This window comes from Rhinolophus ferrumequinum, chromosome 9 (assembly GCF_004115265.2).
Source record: "Rhinolophus ferrumequinum isolate MPI-CBG mRhiFer1 chromosome 9, mRhiFer1_v1.p, whole genome shotgun sequence".
Lineage (NCBI taxonomy): Eukaryota > Metazoa > Chordata > Mammalia > Chiroptera > Rhinolophidae > Rhinolophus > Rhinolophus ferrumequinum.
Genome location: NC_046292.1, coordinates 67,142,961 through 67,164,298, shown reverse-complemented (window position 1 = coordinate 67,164,298; position 21,338 = coordinate 67,142,961). Strand labels below are relative to the sequence as shown.

At 38.9% G+C, this 21,338-nt stretch overlaps 1 protein-coding gene across 3 annotated transcripts in view; it reads left to right on the top strand.

Moving 5' to 3' along the window:
* The first annotated feature begins 1,408 nt into the window (after nucleotides 1-1,408).
* Nucleotides 1,409-21,338, top strand: part of KYAT3 (kynurenine aminotransferase 3) — a 48,892-nt gene continuing 28,962 nt past the window's right edge. Inside the window, exons 1-2 of one of the 3 annotated variants that reach the window (XM_033114828.1) lie at nucleotides 1,409-1,559; nucleotides 7,025-7,127. In XM_033114828.1, coding sequence (XP_032970719.1) covers nucleotides 7,026-7,127 — 102 coding nt within the window. In that variant the 5' untranslated portion in view covers nucleotides 1,409-1,559; nucleotide 7,025. Of the gene's footprint in view, nucleotides 1,560-1,727; nucleotides 1,858-7,022; nucleotides 7,153-21,338 lie in introns of those variants that run through there. The other 2 variants (XM_033114826.1, XM_033114829.1) reach the window with 2 other exon arrangements.

Sequence of the window (21,338 nt, the reverse complement as noted above, 5' to 3'; positions counted from 1 at the left end):
CTTACCACCCTCTGAAGTCATTGCATATATTTACTTGTCTATTGTCTGTTCCTCCCTCTGTAAGGTTTAAGACGTACATTTTCTCTGCCTCATTTTCCCTAATAGCCTCAACACCTACATACTAAGTCATATTAGTTCAATGTGAGAAAAAGAAAAAGCAGCACCTGGCATTGGGAACTGAACTGACACCTTTAAGTCTTCTGTGTTGTTAGGAACTAGCCATGGTGTGTGTCGCTGTAAAACAGAACACTCTGACACAGCGCCAACATCAGACAAAATCACTCTGATCCTGTTGAAGGGAGACAACAGACAAAGTCACTTCGCAACCTTGTTTAAACACAGATAAAAACAAGGTCACTTCCTCCTCTTCCAGCTAGTACAACTGTTGCTTCTTGACCGATTACAGATTTAGCCTTGCAATTTTCCTCCCTTCTTTTACACACGCTGTATTATAAAACCCAGTCTTAAAATTACCCCCACATCCTGACAGCACCTCAAACAGAAAGAATCTCCATTTCCCGCAAATCACCTAATACAATCCCAAATCCTATGTCATTCCTAACACTCTGTTATTGAAATAACCCATGGTACCCTAAGGTGTGTGTTCTCCCTCGTTGCAAAAAGTAATAAACTCAACTTTCTGGCAGCCTTTTGGCTGGAGACTATTGACTAATGAATGTCTCTCACAACAGCTCACCATCTATGGGTAGACTACCTATCATACACTATAATTTCTCCATCCAGCGTATCATCTTCTGAACCTCCTTGTACCTGGGTGAAGAATATATTCCTTCAACAAAAGATTATCTTTGTTCTTCCCTAGGCCACAATAGCAATACTACTGCCATTCCCACTCCATATGTCCTCTCAGCTTCTTAAAAGAGGGGAAGAAAATGTAATAATCAAACTCAATTCTTAACAGAAGCTCTCCTTTTGCTAACAGCGCCCTCCCCAAAGGTTTAACTCGCGCTGTTCCTTTTTCTCTTAGCCGATTTTCCTTCCACTTTTCAAGTGTTGTTTATGTTCGTCCTTCAGTCTTACATCTCCCCTTCATTCTCAGTTCTTTGATCAAACTCATTTTACTGTTCAGGAATGTTCCTGAGCGTTCCTCGCTGCTTTTTCCCCCTCACCCCTATCATGGGTGATAAAAATACCTTTTGCATAATCTCTCAGCCTTGCCCTCTCTCCCGCAGCTTCCAACATTATCGTAACTACAATTCCCCCCTTGCCTAAGCCCTGCGGCGGCATAGTTTGCCTTTTGTTCCAACTCAATCCTCGCCTTATAGTCATCCCCAACCCAATCAGTCACACACATCCAATCAGTCCTGCGTCGATATTTCATACCCAACCTCCAGCTATATTCCAGTCCCCGCCCCATCTCATCCCCCAGTCCAGTTTCATCCAGTCCGCGATCCCGAACGCCCCTCAGCCAATCCGCGCTCTGAATCCGGACCCTAGCGTTAGTCCCGCGCAGGCCCGCCCCCAAGTCCGAGGCCGGCCCCACTAGGCCGATCAGCCCAGGACTCGAGCTGCAGAGGCAGGGTTGTCGCGCGAGGGAGGTAAGTGGGCTGTGAGGCGGGGCACTCGGGTGCGGTCCGGCAGGCGGAGTAGTGTGGAGCGCGGCTGGGAAGGATTGAGGTCTGCCGGGCTGCGCTGCGCTTGCAGGAGCTGCGCTCCTGGAGGGGCCGGGAGGAAGAGCCGGAGCTGGATTCACTTCGGGACTGGGACTCGCCCTCCTGAGCTGCCGGCGCTCGCGCTGTGCTGGGCCGGGATCTCGAGTCTGGCGGACCGAGGGGCTGGCTGCAGAGGGTCCACGCTGGAATTAACAGTTTCCTCTGGAAAGGGAATGACACAGAGGTACCTGGATTCGAGGGTGGCACTCCTGGGCCCCGGTCATCGATTGCCCCTTTTGCTCTTGATTTTGCAATCTGGGTATTTTGAAAACAGTGTGGGAAGGGCAACACCCACACTCCAGTTCACCCATAACCGGGATTTTTAACAAAAAATAAAGCAAAGGCTGTTAACCTACCGTATAAATGAATCATAGTGAATCTAAAGTTTTCAGTTAAAAGAGTAAAGCAGTCCAGTCTGTTGCTTTTGAGTCGGAGCAGCTTTCGGAGTATGAGCCCCGCACCCAGTACGGATGTCATTTCTCCACCCCCCTGACACGTGGGCTTCACCGATAATTCCGGAGGCAAGAATTGGGCTTGCCTACTCACGTACACACCGGGCACCAAAGGTGCAGATCAACCACTAGAAAGTTTTACTTGACCTTGTGCTAAAACTCAGTTCCTGCCAACTCATACCAGTCAGCCATACTTCTCTTTCCTCCGGAGAAATTCATAATTACACGAATCCCATTTTTCCAGAACAGCTTTTCAGCAATTTCAGGATCATGTCTCCTTAAGTATTGTGCCGCCTAAATATAGCTAATGTTTCCACTGTTGCTCCAATGGCGTGGCTTATTGTTCCCATTGTACTAAACCAGCCAGTACCTTGTTCACCTTCTAGATGCCCTCTACTGCTGTAATCACTGAACCTCATAAACATATGTTCCAGAAGTGAATGAACAGATAGAGCGTGAAGTACAAATCATCTTTCCTTTGGTCAGACTCAGCACTAACCTTTTTTGCAGTCACTTCGCATTAAATCTTCCTTGAGCCTGCAGTTACCCTGAATGTTCTGGACTTTGTAAAATTAACTAAATATCTTCCTACATCTCATCCTCTTATGCGGAGTGGTTTATAAAAGTTGATCATTTAAGTTTAAGTCCAGAGCTTCAAACTTTTTACAATTCGTTTTGATTGCCTTGCTTACATTTTAGCTCTGGATTCTGTCCCTAACAATTCGCCAGCCATCTCAGCTTCAGATCACACCCCCAAATCTGCCACACGTACCTTCTATATCTTCATTTTAAACAGTCTACTCCTATGATAATAAATGGACAGTTTAATTTTCTATTGATCATGCATACTTTAATATGGTGTTTACCTTATATGTAAATGGCCGTAATCAGGTTTACTAAGTCACCCTGATTCACAATTATCTGGTTTTCTTCACAGAACCTTGTTTTAAAAGAGAAACTAGAAAAATATAGTGAACATGTTGTTTAGAATTAAAAACCGTATACCTTTTGATTTCCTCCAATTTTTCAGTGACATCCAACTTTACATATTATTCAGCTTATCGGTGAACATACCTATGGAATGTTAATTGCATTTAAAAAGTGCTGCTTAAAATGTGTTTATTTTAATGATATATTTTTTAAAGTTTTGCTTTTGAGATCACCCTTCTTGCCTCTGCTGTTTTACAAGTGCCTTTATCTCAAAATAATCCTGATACTTAGCAGCATATTTTTGGGCTGCGATATTCTGCCATTCTTCACCTATAAAATATAGTAAAATGCTGGACAATGTTGGGGGCCAATTTGAGATTAATAACCATGAGTTTGTGGTGAAACCAATTCTGTCCTGTGTGACTTTCTCCAGCAATCCACAGCGTCATGGGCCACAGAAAAAAACAGACACTGGTAGTTGAGTTCATCCAGAGCTAGGGTTTTATAGACAGGTGAAAAGACAGGCAAGGGGGTAGGCCATTGTCAAGAACATTATTGAAATGATGAAACTGGCATCTAAATTGGAAAATAAAGGAAGGTGAGGACTGTCTGGAGGAAGGGGAGGCGGCCTCCTAGAGATCTTGATGATGCTGAAGAATCGTACTAGTTGGAATAATTAAGTAAACTTAAAGGATAAGTACCGTGTTTCCCTGAAAATAAGACCTAGCCGGACAATCAGCTCTAATGCGTCTTTTGGAGCAAAAATTAATATAAGACCTGGTCTTATATATATTATATTATGTATGTTATATTATATTATTATATTATATTATATAAGACCGGGTCTTATTTTACTATAAGTATAATAAGTTTACTTATTTATACTTATAAACTGGACCTGGAGCTGAGCTGCGCCCTCCACAACTTATAGTAAAATAAGACCCAGTCTTATATTAATTTTTGCTCTAAAAGATGCATTAGAGCTTATTGTCCAGCTAGGTCTTATTTTCGGGAAAACATGATAGTTTATGGTCAAAGAGCAGGATGCTTCAATTATTTAGGAATTAGACCAGATTGAGGTAATGGCAAGGTGCAGGGTATGACTGACTGTAGGACAGAGTGACTAAGGTAGAATGAAGAAGAGCAATGGACATGGAAATGTCAGTTGTTGGATGTGTCATGTCTAAAGACATTGAAATTACCTGGGACGATCACAGTACTTGGAGTTGAAGAGAAAACTATATGCCCAAGACAAAACCCTTCATGAATGACAGGGAGTTATCAGCGGATCAGGAAGTAACATCAGTGAGGCAGATGAGGGAAGTAATAGTCTGGCAGTGGTAAAAGGGACATCACGAAAGAGGTAGGTGGGGCAGGTAAAAACAAAAGCCAACATTGAGGAATAAAGAAGTGGTATCTTGGGGCCGGCCCGGTGGCTCAGGCTGTTAGAGCTCCATGCTCCTAACTCCGAATGCTGCCGGTTCGATTCCCACATGGGCCAGTGGGCTCTCAACCACAAGGTTGCCAGTTAAATTCCTCGAGTCCTGCAAGGGATGGTGGGCTCTGCCCCCTGCAACTAAGATTGAACATGGCACCTTGAGCTGAGCTGCCTTCCGGATGGCTCAGTTGTTGGAGCTGGCTCAGTTGGTTGGAGCGGGGGCTCTCAACCACAAGGTTGCCAGTTAGATTCCTCGAGTCCCGCAAGGGATGCTGGGCTGCGGACCTGGAGCTGAGCTGCGCCCTCCACAACTAAGACTGAAAGGACAACAACTTGAAGCTGAATGGCACCCTCCACAAAAGGACGACAACTTGACTTGGAAAAAAAGGCCTGGAAGTACACACTGTTCCCCAATAAAGTCCTGTTCCCCTTCCCCAATAAAATCTTAAAAAAAAAAGCAAAAAAAAGAAGTGGTATCTTCAGGAAACTGTAAGGTTTGAGTTGAAGCAAAGAGGTACAGGGAACACTCTGAGAACATAAAGATATAATGGGATTTGCTGATTATGGTGCAAGTATTCCAAAAGATACAATGGAAGGTTTGGAAAGTTGGAAGAGAAATGAAGAGCTGGGTCAGTGCCAGGCAGTACATTGCATTGTGGAGGTAACGTGAAGACTGAGAAGATGTGGGACTTACGCTTTGGGATTTTCAGAAGAAAACAGGTCGATTTAATGTCAATTCCCTCGTGGCTTGAGGGCATGGCTGGGATGAAATCTCCCAAGAGCTGCAGTCTAAGCTCACACATGATCAACCAGTGATTTACAGTCTCTTCTGAGATTACCTTCAAACCAAGGATGCATTTATTCATCTGTTGGGAAGTATGGGTAAACTGAGCCTCAACAAGAGCCAGTGACTTGTCTGAAGATAGAAACTTTTTTTTAATATCAAGCATAAGGACTAGAATTCAGGTATCCTGATTCCTCCTAGTTCTGTTTTCCCCCCAGTGTATCTCTAGAAGGTAGAAGAGGTTTCTCTGATGTGTCTACTTTCAAGAAATCATTTTGCTTAATACCAAAGAAATTAAGCTGAATTTAAATAAATGGATGTTTATTTACTGAGGGAAAAAAAATTGTCCTAAATCAAATAACTCCATATTCTGCATGAAGATTGTTCAGTATATTTCCTATTGTTTGGTAATTTTCCTTAAATCTAGTCATACTGCCTAACCCGGTAAGTGTTGTATTCCTGAACAGAACAATTAATGACACGAGAATAGGCATGTCTTGATTTAAGAAAACCTGGTTTTTGACTTAAAAGACATAAAATATAAGAAATAATTATTTACAAGAGGAATTAGTATTTCATAAAAGGACTTATAAATAGCTCAATTAAGTCACCAAGTGATAATGTGATTTGATGTATTCATTCAGTCATTTAACACTTTATCAAGTACCTACTATATGCCAGAGAATACTTGAACCGTGGTGAACTAAACACATCAGGTTACTGCTCATGGAGTTTATGTTACAAATTTGTGAATGAATGACCAGCCACACACACAAACACACACACACACAAAAAGCTTTGCAGAGAATTAAATAGGCTTATGTGATATAAATGGCTAAGAGACTGTCATTTAAGCTGAGATTTTGTTGACACAGGATTTTATATTTCACTTTTTAAGAAACAGTCAATATATTATTTTTCATATGTAAAGCTTTCTGTAGCCTTAACTTTTGGTAACTTGAAGAGATTCAGAGCTAGCGTCAGTGGTCCCGTTGAATTCCTGGAGTCTGTCTCTTTTTTTAAAGTTTGATCAGAGATAGAGGAAATGCTCTGATGAGAAGTATTTGTTACCTGAATGTTTTTAGAAAGCTGAGTTTTCATCCACTTCTAAGTGGCAGCTTAATAATAGAATTTTATCTTGCTTTGATCTCTCTACTTTTACCCGTGATTGATAATGATTTCCTTACAGGTAGAGAAGTAATTCAGAATGCGTGGCTGTCATGCAACTGGAATCTATGGAAATGGCTTGCTAGCTAACTGTTGTTGAATAATTGCTGAGGGAAGCAACAGCTGAGAAAATAACCTAAGATTCATTCATATATTCTTTGTATTTATCAAGGACCTGATATAATCCTTTTCAAACAACTTTCTAAATAACCTGTTTTTAACAACTTTAATTTACTATTATCTATTATGCTTTTACTAATGACTGTTACTCAGACAATTCTGAATAGTTTTTAGACTGAAATATCCTGGATTTTATAGCTGCTAGAAATGATACTTAATGCTCTTGGCTAAGTTAGAGCCTTATTTTTTGAATTCACAATATCCTTACAGATCTCTAGTTTACAATGACATGCATAAATTTCTATAAGATAAGGCTTTTATTAGAATGATTCTAGTGATGAGAGATTTTTGTTTATATTTTATATAAACTTATGGTATTATCAGCTAGCTATAACTAACTATCTGATAGCAATGTAAGTATCATATATTCACTCCCTTAAATTTTTTGTTTGTCCTGTAGCATGTTTTTGGCCCAGAGGAGACTCTGCTCCGTTGGCGGCAGTAGAACTAAATACCTGAAGACAATTTATTCTTCAAAAATCTCCAGATTCTCCACTTCTCCTGTAGGTATTGCTTAATCACTTACAGGTAAATTATTGTACATATTCTGTGATGTCAAAAAAGTACATTTTTCAGATATTTATAAGTATTTTTATCAGAATGAGGATTTTAGTTATATAAGCTGAAATCATCTTTTGTCATTAGCAAGAACTGACATTCACTGAGCAACTTCGCCTTTCTATGTATCAGGCCTAGTGCTGGGCATTTTGTATTCATTATCTCCTTTTATCTTTGTAGAATTCTTTATGAACTTTATGAATTTTTATATTCCTGTCTTACAAATGAGAAAGTGGAGAAATTAGATAGGTTTAGGAACTTGTTCAAGGTCACACAACTTCTAAGTGGCATAAGCAAGATACCACACACATCTCCGTCTAGCTCTGCCACTCTAAAGGTAAGCTCTTCTTCTCAAAAAAGGATATTATGGTGACTAAAAGTGCAGGCCCTGTGACTTCAAGATTATAGGAAATATGGCAGATTGAGGACCAGGTTATACGACATCATGGAAAAGCAAACAAATATTCTCTTTGTTACCACCATGACTATCATAACCCAGGATAGATAACTGGCCCAGTTTCTTCAGCAGTCACGGGCATGAGGAAAAGGTAGGAGAGGGGTGTTTTGGAGGGAATACTCTGGGATGAAAAGAGACTTAAGAACCGCAACCACCAAAACAATGTGTTGACTTTGTTTAGGAACTTGATCCTGTCAATCAAAATGCAAAAAGATATTTTTAAAGACAATCAGAGAAATAATGAATTTCTGATGTGAAACTAATTTGTAGCCCATTGGTTATTAGACGATACCAAAGAATTATTGTTAATTAGGTGTGATAATGTCATTGATGTTATGTCAGAAAATGTTGATATTTTTTTAGAGATATGTGCCAAGTATAGAGGGGTGAAATGACTTAAGGTCTAGGATTTCCTTTAAAATTATTCAGCTATAAAAAATAAAAAGGAAAGGGGGAAAGGTGAAGCAAAATGAGGCAAAATCTTGATAATTATTATCAGGGTAACGTGTATATAAGTGTTTCATATCATGTTGAATCATATGAAATTGTTATTTTTGTAGGTCAAAAATGGGTAAATATTGACAGTTTCATATTGTTCAACCTAATAGTAATCTTTCACCTTTTATGTAAGTTTGAAATTTTCATACAAACATCACCAACTTCTCCCTTTACATGTAAATGCTATGATTTCTACCTCATAAACGTCTTGAATTCTATCTCTTCTCTTTGTTACCACCATCACTTATCTTAGGTCAAGCCCTCCTTGATGCAGAGAAGTTGGTTGAAGCCAAGGAAGTGGGTGCAACCACGAGGGTGATCAGATAAAGCCATGGTACTAAATGAAGGCTGTTTGCATGCGGAATTGTTACCTGCAGAGCTGTTTTAGAGTGTACGTGCACAGGGACCATCCTGAGAGAATCTCATTGTATATGTCTAGAGCAGGGGCGTCCAAACTTTTTTCAACGTTTTTCACCAAGGGCCATATGCGGTAAAACACACAAACAGGAGGGCCACTCACTCGAGGTGAAGTACGTATTGCCTCACCTGGTTTATTTAAGTAAACTAAATATATTTTTGGAATTTGCTGCGGGCCAATTAACAATGGATTGCAGACCGCAGTTGGCCCGCGGGCCGCAGTTTAGACACCCCTGGTCTAGAGCATATTTTGAATAATCATGCCAAATGATTCTAATGTACATCCAGGTACCAACCACTGATAATGCTTTACTCAAATTTGCAGATTATCTGGGATAGAATTCAACCCTTTCCATCTTTAATAAGCGCGTCAGAAAGGTCCCTGCAATTCATCACAGCCTTTGCAGTTAAAATTGTCACACAGATAAATAAGTGTTCATTCTGATATTGGGCAAATGAATAAAGCAGACTGGTCAGTGTTATAAAGAGTAGTAGTGGTAAATTCAAATCAAGAACTAGCTAGCCTGCTCACTGTAAACCTGTTTTCACTAGAAGACCCTTGTCATCCACACTACCATTAATATCATTGAAAACTTACTATAAAGGCTACCTCTGAGGAAGGGGATATAATGAGGGACGGGCTGCACTTCATTTGGATCATTTGTCTTTTTTAAAAAACATTTTTATTGCTTCTGTAATTTTAAATAAATAACATTCTAGATGTTAAGGGAAAAAATTACTGCTGTACAGCAAGAAAAGAACCAAGATGATTCAGGATGAAAATCACTATTCCCTATTTTAGCACCTAGATCTTAAAGGCGTGGAAACTGGGAAATAACATTTATATTATCCTCTGGTGGCAGAAAGCCAAAGAATGAATTAATAAATGAGAGAGAGAGACAGAAGAGAGAGAGATGAATAGGTGGAGGGGTGGATGGATGGATGGATGGCAGGAAGGGGAGAGAGAGAGAGGAAGGGAGGGAAGAAAGAAGGAAGGAAGGGGTAATGGAGCACCAACTCCTCCTACCTAATTGTGTCACCCTTTGTTAGGCTAGTCTTTATTAAAAGTTTAGTCATTCAGATTGCAGTTTGTAGCCCATTGGTTTTCTACTCTTCTCCCATTCATAACCTGTTGTCTACTTCAAAATAGCCTTCCTAAATAGGACTTCTCAGGGAAACTATTCTGTATGTTCTAACCATGGATACATGTAACACATTTGTCAAAACCCATAGACCATAGAACACCATCTGATAATGATGTGTCAGTGGTGGTTCATCAATTGTAACACATATACCAGTCTGATGGGGGACGTTGCTGTTGGAGGAGGCTGTGTGTATCTGGGAGCAGGGAGTGTATGGGAACTCTGGACTTTGTGCTCAATTTCGCTTAAATCTAAAACTGCTCTAAACAAAAGTCCATTTAAAAAAAAAAAAAAGGACTTCTAAAATTTACATGCCCACCAGAGAAGCACAAAAACATTGATTTTATAGCAACTAAGACAAAAACTTTCCCTTCTCCTTCAGTCTGCCCTTCCCTAAAGAAATCATAGCCCTCTTTTTTTATACAAAGACATTATCGTACATTTAGTCCATACCTAACATCTCCTTACTCTCTATGATGTAAAGTGGTATAAAGTTACTTGTCCTTTTTGTATCTAAGAGAATCTTTTCCACTTTCTGAATGGGCACTAGTTTTTGAGTATATATGGTAGGTGTCAAGAACTGTGCTTTTCCACTATGGATTTAACTCATTTAATCATTGTAGCAATTACATGGGGGAGGCATTCATTCCCCTTGTTAACAAATGAGGAAACTGAGTTCCAGGGAAGTCAACCTGCCTACTGTCACACAGTTAGTAGTTCTGATGTTTAATTTTGAACTTAGATTGATCTGGCTTGGAAGCCCTTGGCATTAAACAACCGTGGAAATTTTAATGAGAATGTAGGCATATGTTACAGGGCACAGAGCTGGACTGGTCTGTGAAGGTCTGTGCCCAGATGTCGCTTTACATCTCTTCTGGGTACAAGTGCCTAGCAGAAACTGCATTCTCTCAGCCTCAAATCCAAATTTCTATGAGGTATCCTGATTTGTGTAACGTGGCTCTGTCACGTGGAGATGGAAAAGCAAACATTTGGTAATTAATAGTTTGCTGGGCTATCTTCACAGAAGACTTTGATCAAAGGGGCCTTTCTAGGTTCCTCCCTGTCTATCACACTTCATATTAAACTAAAGTTATCTATGATTATCTCCCTTCCTGGGGCAGGTCCTATATCTAAATTCTTTTAGGAAATGAGGTGTGAAAGTCAAAGTTTTTTCCTGAGTCTTTAAAAATAACCAGAATCAATATCCCACAGGCATATTTTGGGGTGGCAAACCCTGCTTCCCCTCAACTCCATTTCCTGGCATTCCAGCTACGTGTTTATATACAATATCAGCTCTCAAAGGTTTAGAGAAACCCTTGTTTCCAATCAGCTTGTTTCTCTAAAGATATTGTTAAAAGGTAATTTTCAGAAAAAGGTAAAGTCATGACTCATACAAATATAAAAATGAGCATGCATTAAAGATTTTTATATAAAGTGAGGGAACAAAGCAGAAATTATAACCAGTTCAAAGGAAAAGTAAAAAAGCACAAATTTATATGTAACAAAGGAATTGAATTGCAAATGAAGGCAAAACGGGTTTTCCACAGGTTGGTGGGAAGTTGATCAAAATCTAGAACTCTGACTCTAGAACCAGAGTTTGCATGTCTATCAATTACCTTCAGTTTACAAAGGTGGAAAGTATTTCAAAGACCAACTGTAGCCCTGTTAGAATCAGACGGGTAAAGGTGTGCTATAGCCACTGCATAGTTTTCCGTTAAAGTACTAATTTTTTTCTACAATATATTGTTTCTCAAAGAGGATCCAAATTCCTTTACTTGCACTTACTTGTTTAGTCAACAAATATCAAAGAATTACAACATACCAGGTACAAGTAATTATAAAATAAAGCAACTAAATGTGTGTTGCTTAAAAATTTCTGTTAAATGTGCCTTTGAGTTCATTATATCTTAACCTTTTTCCCGTAATGGTCTAATATATTCAAATGAATATTTCCATCTGCTAACTGCAGATAGAAACTTCCAGAAAGAAGTTTAGGAAAGTAGATGTACATTTTTATATTTTTGTGTTTTTCAAGAATGAATAACAATAGGAAATTTTTATACATAAAAATAATGTCATTTATATACAAAGCAGCTCATTGTTAATATTAAATGCATAAAATAGTCAAAATATCAACTTTTTGTTTTTTGTGGATTTCTGACATATTTTTTGGGGGAAAACTTGAAATCAATTAACGCAGTGAAAGAGTCCTTTGTATTTCCATTTCAGATTTACCAGTTCTTTCACCACACCACTACAGGAAGTTTCTGTTATTTTCGTATGCCATCTAGTGGCAAAAGAATGTCATTTGTCTTTTTCTTTTTTTTTAATGTATACTTCTACCTTGGAAAATATCTAAAATCTGAGAGAATTCTGTTACTATGCTTGCTTGAAGAGCATTTTGTGCAAAGGGAGACAGAAAACATGGTTTCAGAACACCCTGGCCACTCTTTTGTTAATTTTTTACTTTTAATACACAATTTTTAGAGCATTATAGATTCAGAGCAAAATTGAGCAGAAACTACAGAGTTTCTGTATACCCTGCCCACCTCCACGCACAGCATACCCCATTATCAATATCCCCCAACACCCGCCCCAGTGGGACATTTGTTACAAACAATGGACCTGCACTGATACATCATTATCTCCCAATGTCCATTGTTTACGGTTCACCCTTGATGTACATATATATGTACAATGCGTTTAGACAAATGTATAATGACATGAATCCACCTTTGTAGTATCATAAAGAAAGAGTTTCACTGCCCTAAAAATCTTTTCTTCTACCTACCTATTCGTTCCTTCTCCCTTTCCTCCGCCCCCCACAAGCCCTGGAAACCACTGATCTTTTTACAGTCTCCATGATTTTGCCTTTAAGTTTCCTCCCATGTCTTTTATTTACTTGACAGCTCATTTCTTTTTAGCACTGAATAGTATTCCATTGTCTGGATGGACCGCAGTTTATTTATTGATTCACCTGCAGAAGGATACCATGGTTGCTTCCAAGTTTTGGAAGTTATGAATAAAGCTGCTATAATCCTCCATGTACAGGATTTTATATGGACATTAATTATTCAACTCCTTTAGGTAAATACCAATGAGAGTAATTACTAGATTGTGTTTAAGAGCATCTTTAGTTCTTTTATAACAAACTACGCTGGCAGCTTTTTTAAATCACCTTCATCAAGGAACAATAAACTGCATCTATTTGGAGTATAAAACTCTGATCATTTGAAGATGTATATGCCATGAAACCACCACTGCAATCAACCCCCCGCACGTTCCCCTCACCCCTAAAACATTCTTCATGTTCCTTTGCAGTCTGTCCGTCCCTCTTCATCACCACAGATTAGTTTGCTTTTTTTAAACATTATTTTATATAAATAGCATCATGTCGTATACACTCTTGTTTATGGTTTCTCTCACAGGCCTAATGACTTTGAAGTTCACTCCTGTTGTGGGTAATTCATTTCTTTATATTGCTGAGTAGTATCCCATTACATGGTACACTACCATTATTTGTTTATCCATTCACCTATTGCTGGACTTCTGGATTGTTTCCAGTTTGTGGCTATTGTGAATCAAGCTGTTACGAACACTTGTGTACAAGCCATTGTGTGGACATAGGTTCCCATTTCTCCTGGGTAATAATTACCTAACAGTGGGATGGTGGGGCTGTGTGGTAGGTGTATGTTTAATTTTTTTAAGTAACTGCTAAGCCGTTGTCCAAGGTGGTTGTATCATTTCACATTCCCACCAGGGTTGTAGGAGTTCCAGCTGCCCCACATCCTTGCCAACACGCACTATCCGTAATTTTAGCCATTCTGATGGGTATCTAGTGGTACCTCATTGTGGTTTGAATTTGCATTTCCTTGATGACTGATGATGCTGAGCAGCTATTATGTGCTTTTTGGCCATTCCTAATCTTCTGTGAAGTGGTTACCAATTGTACCCATTGGTAACTGGATTGTTTGCCGTCTTATTGGGTGGTAAAAGTTCTTTATAGATCCTAAATAAGTCTTTTGTAAGATGTCGATCTTGTAAATACTTGCTCCCATTCTGTGGCTCACCTGGTAACTATTTAAGAGATATTTGAGCCACTGAATGATATCGTAGGGAAGGAAAAAATACACCTTTTTTGGTATTTTCTGGCTGAGGCCCTGCAAATTAGATTAACGAGTGAAACAGTTTTATTATTATTATTTACTCTTAACACATGTCTGGTGCATACACACAGGACAACTCAGTGAGGAGTAACTCAAAGGAGTGGGTAGTGGCATCTGAACAAAGAATAATAAATTCGTAGAGAAGTGACAAGACAAAGGAAAAGGGGTTGAGGAATGGAAGGTAAGGGTTGTTTTAATAAGATCTCTCATGTAGATTCCTCTGGTGCTGTCTTGGCTGATAAGAGTCTGGAAGTGTCTCTGGTGATTAAGACTTGTCCTGCGCTTCTTCTTGGTAAAGAGTTTTTCTTGCATCTGCTTCTTCTCAATTGCCTTTGATTCAAAATGATCCTTATATCAAAGTAGTATATTTCGGGGTGACATCTTCTGATTTCCTACAATATCGTAACAGATTTTATAGATTTTTTAAAGTCAAATAATAAGCATTTTTGAGCGTTCACCATTGCTACTACACTAAGTGCTTTACATGATATCTGATTTAATCCTTATAACTGACCTCTACTGTAAGCACTCTTTTTCTCTCCAATTTACTGAAAAGGAAATGTACTTTTGGAAGTGTTTAGTAATTTTCTTTAGTCATACTGTTAATGTTTTTAATCACTACTTGTATGTCCCAAAGCAAAATTATTTTGTTAAATAAATATATTTTACTGAGAATCTAATACTATGAATATAAAGATACAGATACACACAGATATACATATACCTTTTTTCTAGGCAATTTGAAAAATATAAGAAATGAGACAAAGTTTATGTTCTAAATGAACTTTTAGAAAACAATTCATTTAGAAAACAGACATGTATACATGTACCATAGAAATTATGATAAGTATAAGGAAAGAGGTCTAGGGGTACAATAGGGAAAGAAAAGATTAATTATAGCTGGGAATCTGAAAACATTTCTTAGACATTCGATCTAAGATATATTTTATCAGGTAGATTGTATTTAAATATTAAATAGGTGGATATATTACTTTCTTGTGGCTACTATGACAAATTACCACACCAACCTGATGGCTTAACACAACATAAATGTATTCTCCTACAGTTCTGAAGGCCAGAATCCAAAATTGGTATCACTGGGTCAAAAGCAAGGTGTCAGCAGGACGACACTCCCTCCAGGGGCTCTAGGGGAGAATTTATTCCTTGCCTCTTCCAGCTCCTGATGGCTGCTGGTATTCCTTGGCTTATGGCCACCTCGCTCTAATCTTCATGGCCATCATCTTCAAATCTCTCTCTGCTCCACCTCCACGTGGCCCTCTCCACTGTGTGTGTCTAATCTCCCTCTCATAAGTATACCTGTAATTAAATTTAGGACCTATCTGTATAGTCCAAAGTTATCTCTCCATCTCAAGACCCTTAATTTAATCACATCTGCAAGGATATAAGGATGTATATTGCCAAAGAAGGTAACATTCACAGGTTCCAGGGATTAGGATGCGATAGCTTTGGGGAGGTCATTTCTGAGCCTGCCACATGGGGATTCTGGAATGAGAGCATATCAAATAGAGAAAAGAACATGAGAGTAAAAGCTTGGGAAACAGAAACATACTGAATGCAATTAGAGAATGGCAAGTGGTCCTATGCCACTGGATCACTGTATGTGAGGGGACGGCATGGTGGGAGCAAAGGCTGGAAATGAATTATGGGCATTGAGTACCAGGTTGGAGTTGGAATTACAGTCTACAGATTGAGAGTCACTGAAGGTATTAGCACAAGATAGCAGCATCCCCTACTGTGTTTTAAGTATATAGCTCTGGAGCACTGCAAATGATGGCTTAAAGGCAGTATGCCATTGAAGTAATTCAAAATGAGGATATATAAAAGAGGTAGGGTTTCCTTCATGTGTTCAGAAAAAGCTTTTGAACACATTACTTGCCATACACCATTTTAGCTATTGGAGATAAAGCACCAAACAAGCCAGGTCCTCGTTTTCTGAGTTTTTCATTTCAGTGAGAGACGTAATTAACAAGTAAAAGTAAATAATTCCAAACAGTAGTGAATGTCATAAGAAAATTAAATGGAGACATATGCAAAAATTTTAGGTGGTACTAGTGGGGGAGAGGGGGATGGGTAATATTAGGGCATATAGTTTTGGAAGCCCTCTCTGAGGGGTTCTATTTGATTAGAAAGTATAATGAATGTAATGACATAAGGAACCAGCCATGTGAAGATCTAAGAGAAGAGCATTCCAGGCAGAGGACACAGCAATTGCAAAGGCTCTTATATCATTCAGCTCGGCTGCAGAAACAGAAACCACAAAATCTTATCTTCTTATATCAGTAAACATTTCACTCTCACATGTAAAGTCAGTTGTGGCTTTGCTCCAGGTTGCTGCTCCGCTCTGTGTCTCTTTATTCCAGGATCCAGGCTAAAGGAGTAGCCGGTATCTAGACATGGTCTCCTCATAATAGAGGAGGAAAGAACTAGAGGCTGAGCCAAACCATTCAACAGCATTTAAAGCTGCTCCTGCATGTAGTAATGTGTAATTCACTCACATTCCATTGACTAGAGCACGTTACGTGGCCAATCTCCAAGTCACTCCTCCTGAAAAGGAGAGGTGTATAATTATATAGAGTAATATAATCTATGACAGATGGGAATGAACCTTATATATATAAGGCATAGAAAGAAAAAAGGCTCAATGACAGTAGAGAATCTGGGTCTCTTTTGCTCACTGACATATCCCAAGCAGAAGAGTGCTTTGTACATAATAGGTATTCGATAACTATTTGTTGCATGAGTGAATTAAAGTCAGTGTGGTGGACTGTAAGGGAGATGTGAGATTGCATTCACTAGCAATCAATAAGACAGCATATAAGAGGAAACTTAATTCCACCCCTGCCTTAGAATTTGGTTCCCAGTTATCCCCTCCCGCTGGCTCTCTGTCCAGCAATAGAAGCTGAGCTCCAAACCTTCAGCTGTGCTGTGTAGGTGGGGTGTCTACACTATGCTCCCTATCAGAATTCCTATTTAGATGGACTGAACGGACTGATGTGGCCTGAAACCCCTCCCTCCTTCTAAGGACAATATTTCCTCCTGTTTTTCCAGAAGATGCTTTTTTCCTCATTCCAACCATGGGTTTCAACTATGTGGTATATTTATAGAAACATCATCCAGAGGCATTGACAGGTTCTAGCTCAGGGAGCACATCTGGAAAGGCCGGGGACTGTGGAGTCAGGTCTGTACCATTTTTTGATTGAGTAGTGAGCACATCAAAAAGACATCATCAAAAAAAAAAAAAAGTCATCATCGTTTGACTGCATCTCTACACCTCACGATCTTGCCCTACACTGCTTCCTCTAATATCTTTTCATCATAGCCTTAATAGCCATGTTAATATAGTACTTTTAAATGGTTGAGGAAATGCCACTGTTTGTTACCCAAGGCTAAGCCATTCAGAGCTCTTCACTATTTGAAATCAGAACCAGAAAAAGCCACTCTCAGTCCCTTTATGGTGGTGAAATTGGGAGGTATGATTGTTTCATCTCCTGTGGAGTAAAGCAGCAGACGGAGACTGGGTAGAAACATAGATGAACAGAGCCCTGGTGAGGTTCAGGTTTCTGCTTTCAGTTACCCTTGAACCTGGGTGTACCTCTTTCCTTCGTGACATGAGCTTTCTAATAAATTCCTCTTTTCATCTAAACTGTTTCAGGTTGAGTTTCTGTCTGTGCAACTAAGAGATCTGATTAATATAGCTTTGGAGCGTCAAAGGCATCTATGCACTAGTCTATTTCTCATCCTCATAGCTAAGAAGGAGTATAATAAAGTTTCTTTTTAGTCAGGTTGGGGAACTAACAAATTTCTAGCAGGCTCTCAAAAAACTGATAACTCTGTCAATAAATTACCTTTCAAAGGAAAATATTCATACAGTTTCTTTTTAAAATACAGAATGTGCCAAAAAAATGGATACACATTTTAAGAAAGGAAAAAACTGTATTAAAATTGTAATACTTAATATGTACCAATAACAAAAGATGAATACAAGTCATATTTGATTTCTGCAATTACAAGAGGTGCTCAAAGTGGTTACCATCAGCATCCAGACGCTTCTGATTACAGTGAACTACTGCTTAAGCAATGCTGACCAAAGTGTCCACTTGTATAACTTGTATACATTTGTTTGTCCCCCCCATAGATATGTACTTAAACAAAAAAGACATTTAGGAAGTAGTGTAAGTGCTAAGAAATACAGGAAAAGATACTAAGTGTCATCACTGTGGGTTTTGGAACATCAAACTTTATGTATACAGAGGGTGCCAAAAAAATGTATACACATTTTAAGAAAGGAAAATACTGTATTAAAATTGTAATACTCAATATATGCCAATAACAAAAGATGAATACAACTCATGTATATACATTTTTTTGGTTTTATATATATATATGAAAAATAGATATATATATGAAACATAAATTGTTGCATCTATAATTATAAATGCCTAATTCATAGAGCTAAAAGATAATAGATGTTTTGGCTACCCCAGCAGCCAGGCACCACATTAAAGGGGTGCCAGTTATGCTTGGACACACTTTCTGCCCCAGCCTAGTCTTGAAATTCTTGAGTCCATCTGTTTCTTATGTCTGAGTCTCACCTTCACTTCTCCAGCCATTAGCTGTTATTTCTGTTTCTGATATTTTCTTGCACTCTTTGTCTTTTCAACACTTGACTCATGGATATCAACTGTGATATCAACAGCCTTGATATCTTCAGCTTCAACCCACCATTTGGGAACTTTCTACACCTGTTGGGTCCCACCTGAATGCATCAGGTCTTACAAGCAGAGTCCTCAAAATATATACAGTTGAAACTTTACTGTGCTCAGACCTTAGGGGAATGGGTCATTTTTTTTTTCTTTCCAAACTTTCCTTGTTCCAGCATCACTGCAGTAAACATATTAAAGACTTAATAACATAAGCCTTTTCTCATCTCTGCTAAGAGTGGCACCTAGTGGTCATTCTATAGAACTGCATATTCAGCCTTAAAAAAAAAAAAATACAGATGCTGATTATTTCACTATCAGTTTGTACTTACAACAGAACAGTATATGTATACCAAGTATTAATCCACTGGGAGCAGAAGCCACCTCATGGAGTTAGCTAGTCCAAAAATTATAGATGTTCCATTGTATTCCTAGGGCTCATGCTTAATTCCCCACAGAATTCCAGATTTATTTTAATTTCCTAATACTATATCTACTCTGGAAATTTGTGAGTATTTGCACCTACTGCTAACGGTTGATGTCTTTGGACACCGTGAGTTGTTTTCCACATTGTCACCACTGTATTAGTTTCTTCAGGCTGCTTTAACAAAATACTGCAGACAAAGTGGTTTAAGCAACAAAAATGTGTTACCTCAGAGGTTTGAGGCTACAAGTCCAAAATCAAGGTGTTGGCAGGGTTGGTTCTTTCTGAGGGAGAATCTGTTCCATGGCTGTCCTGTAGCTTCTGGTGGCTTGCTGGCAATCTTTGGCGTTCCTTGACTTGTAGAAGCATCATGTCAGTCTCTGCCTCATCTTCATGTGGCTTTCTCCGTGTATACCACGTTGTCTCCAGATTTCCCCTTTTCCTAAGGACACCAGTCATATTGGAGTAGAGCCCACCCTAATGATCTCAACTTATGACATCTGCAATGAACCTATTTCCAAATAAGTGCACCTTCTAAGGTAGTGGGTGTTAAGACTTCAACATACGAATTTTGTCAATTCAACCATAACAACACCAGTCTCATTATACCTCCAGACATCATTTCTGCCATGTTGATGTCAGGGTGAGTCATGAAATTGCTTTGGCCAATAAAATGCAAGTAGAAGTGATGAGTTTATATCAAAGCAGAAATTTCTAAGATTTTTTTTTTCCTTCTGCTATTGAAACTGACAATATTCCTCATACAGGCTATTTCATCAGCCTATGTCTCAGAGTGACAGTGACGTGGGACAGAGCAGCAGGTGACCTTCAGTGGATATATAACGGGGGAAAAAAAAAATCCTTTATGTTTTTCAAGCCTCCAAGATTTTGGGGTCATTTGTTACTGAGGCATAGTTTAACATAAGCTGACTGACACTAAGTACTTAACTTGATCTAACTGACACCATAAGTTCATTCCTAATATGTGCGGTTTTTTAAAAATTAAATTGCTTAGATATTTGTTGAAAACTTGCTGTGTGCTAGGCACACTACTATGTGTTGAACACTGTGACGATTAATTTTATGTGTCAAATTGGCCATGGTACCCAGATATTTGGTCAAACACCAGTTCAGATGTCTCTGAAGGTATTTTTCAGATGAGATTAACATTTAAGCCACTAGCCTTTAAGTAAAGCAAATTACCCTCCATAATGTGGTGGACCTGATCCATTCAGTTGATGACCTTAAGAGACAAAACACTGAGGGCCCCCTACCTCCCAGCAAGAAGGAATTCTGCCTCCAGATGGCCTTCAGACGCAAGTTCCAACATCAGCTCTTCCTTGGGTCTCCAGCTCGCTGGATTGCTCTGCAGCTTTTGAACTTGCCAACCCCTACAACTCACATAAGCTAATGCCTAAAAATAAATCATTATATATATGCACATCTTATTGGTTCTGTTTCTCTACAGACACCAAATTCATAAGGATACATCAGTGAACAAGCTAGCAATTGTCCTATAGAGCTTATAGTCTAAGGAAGGATAGAAGTAAACAGAAGAATTACAATGGTATATAGGAAATGCTGAAAAGTACTCCCTGCGATCGGAGCATATAGGAGGAGCACCTTAGCTTGACTTAGGGAATCAGAAAAGGCTCTCTGGAGGAAATGAAGTCTAACTTGAGGACTGAAGGTGGCAAGTGGGATAGGAATTAGCAAAATGCAGAGACAGGGTGGTGGGGACCAGGGATTAGATCAAGTCCAGAACGTGTATTCTCAATAGGGACTTTGTTGCCCTAAAGGGGAAGAAAATTTGGCAGGTGAAATAAACCTTAGTTGTTACAATGTTTTATGACCATACAAAGCTTAACGTTGTCCAACAAAATCTTATTCCTTAATATTTAATGGGAGATGATTAGAACAAACGTCTAAAAAGTCTCCTTCGGGGGTGGGGATGCAGTGATGAAAAAGAGGTTGAGAAGCATAGAAAGACTAGTTTGGGTAGAGGGAATGGTCATATATGGAGCTACAGGAATGAGAGAACACAAACTATTTGAAATATTGGAATTGGTGAGGCATAGAGTTGAGAAGGAGCAGAAGCAGGGAAAGTAGTGAGAGGAGGCTGTTCTAGCCACAAATTTTAAAGAAAATTAAATCTGAAAATGTGTTTGACCTCAATTGGCTAAATGTTTTAAGTAAAAATTGGATTTTCTGTCTAAATTATCTACTGCGGACTGAGCTCACTTTTTTGTGTATGAATCTGTAGTCACGTACTGAATGAATCATTAAGTTTTAAACATTTTTTAGAGATGGCAAAGGACAATTGTTTATCTT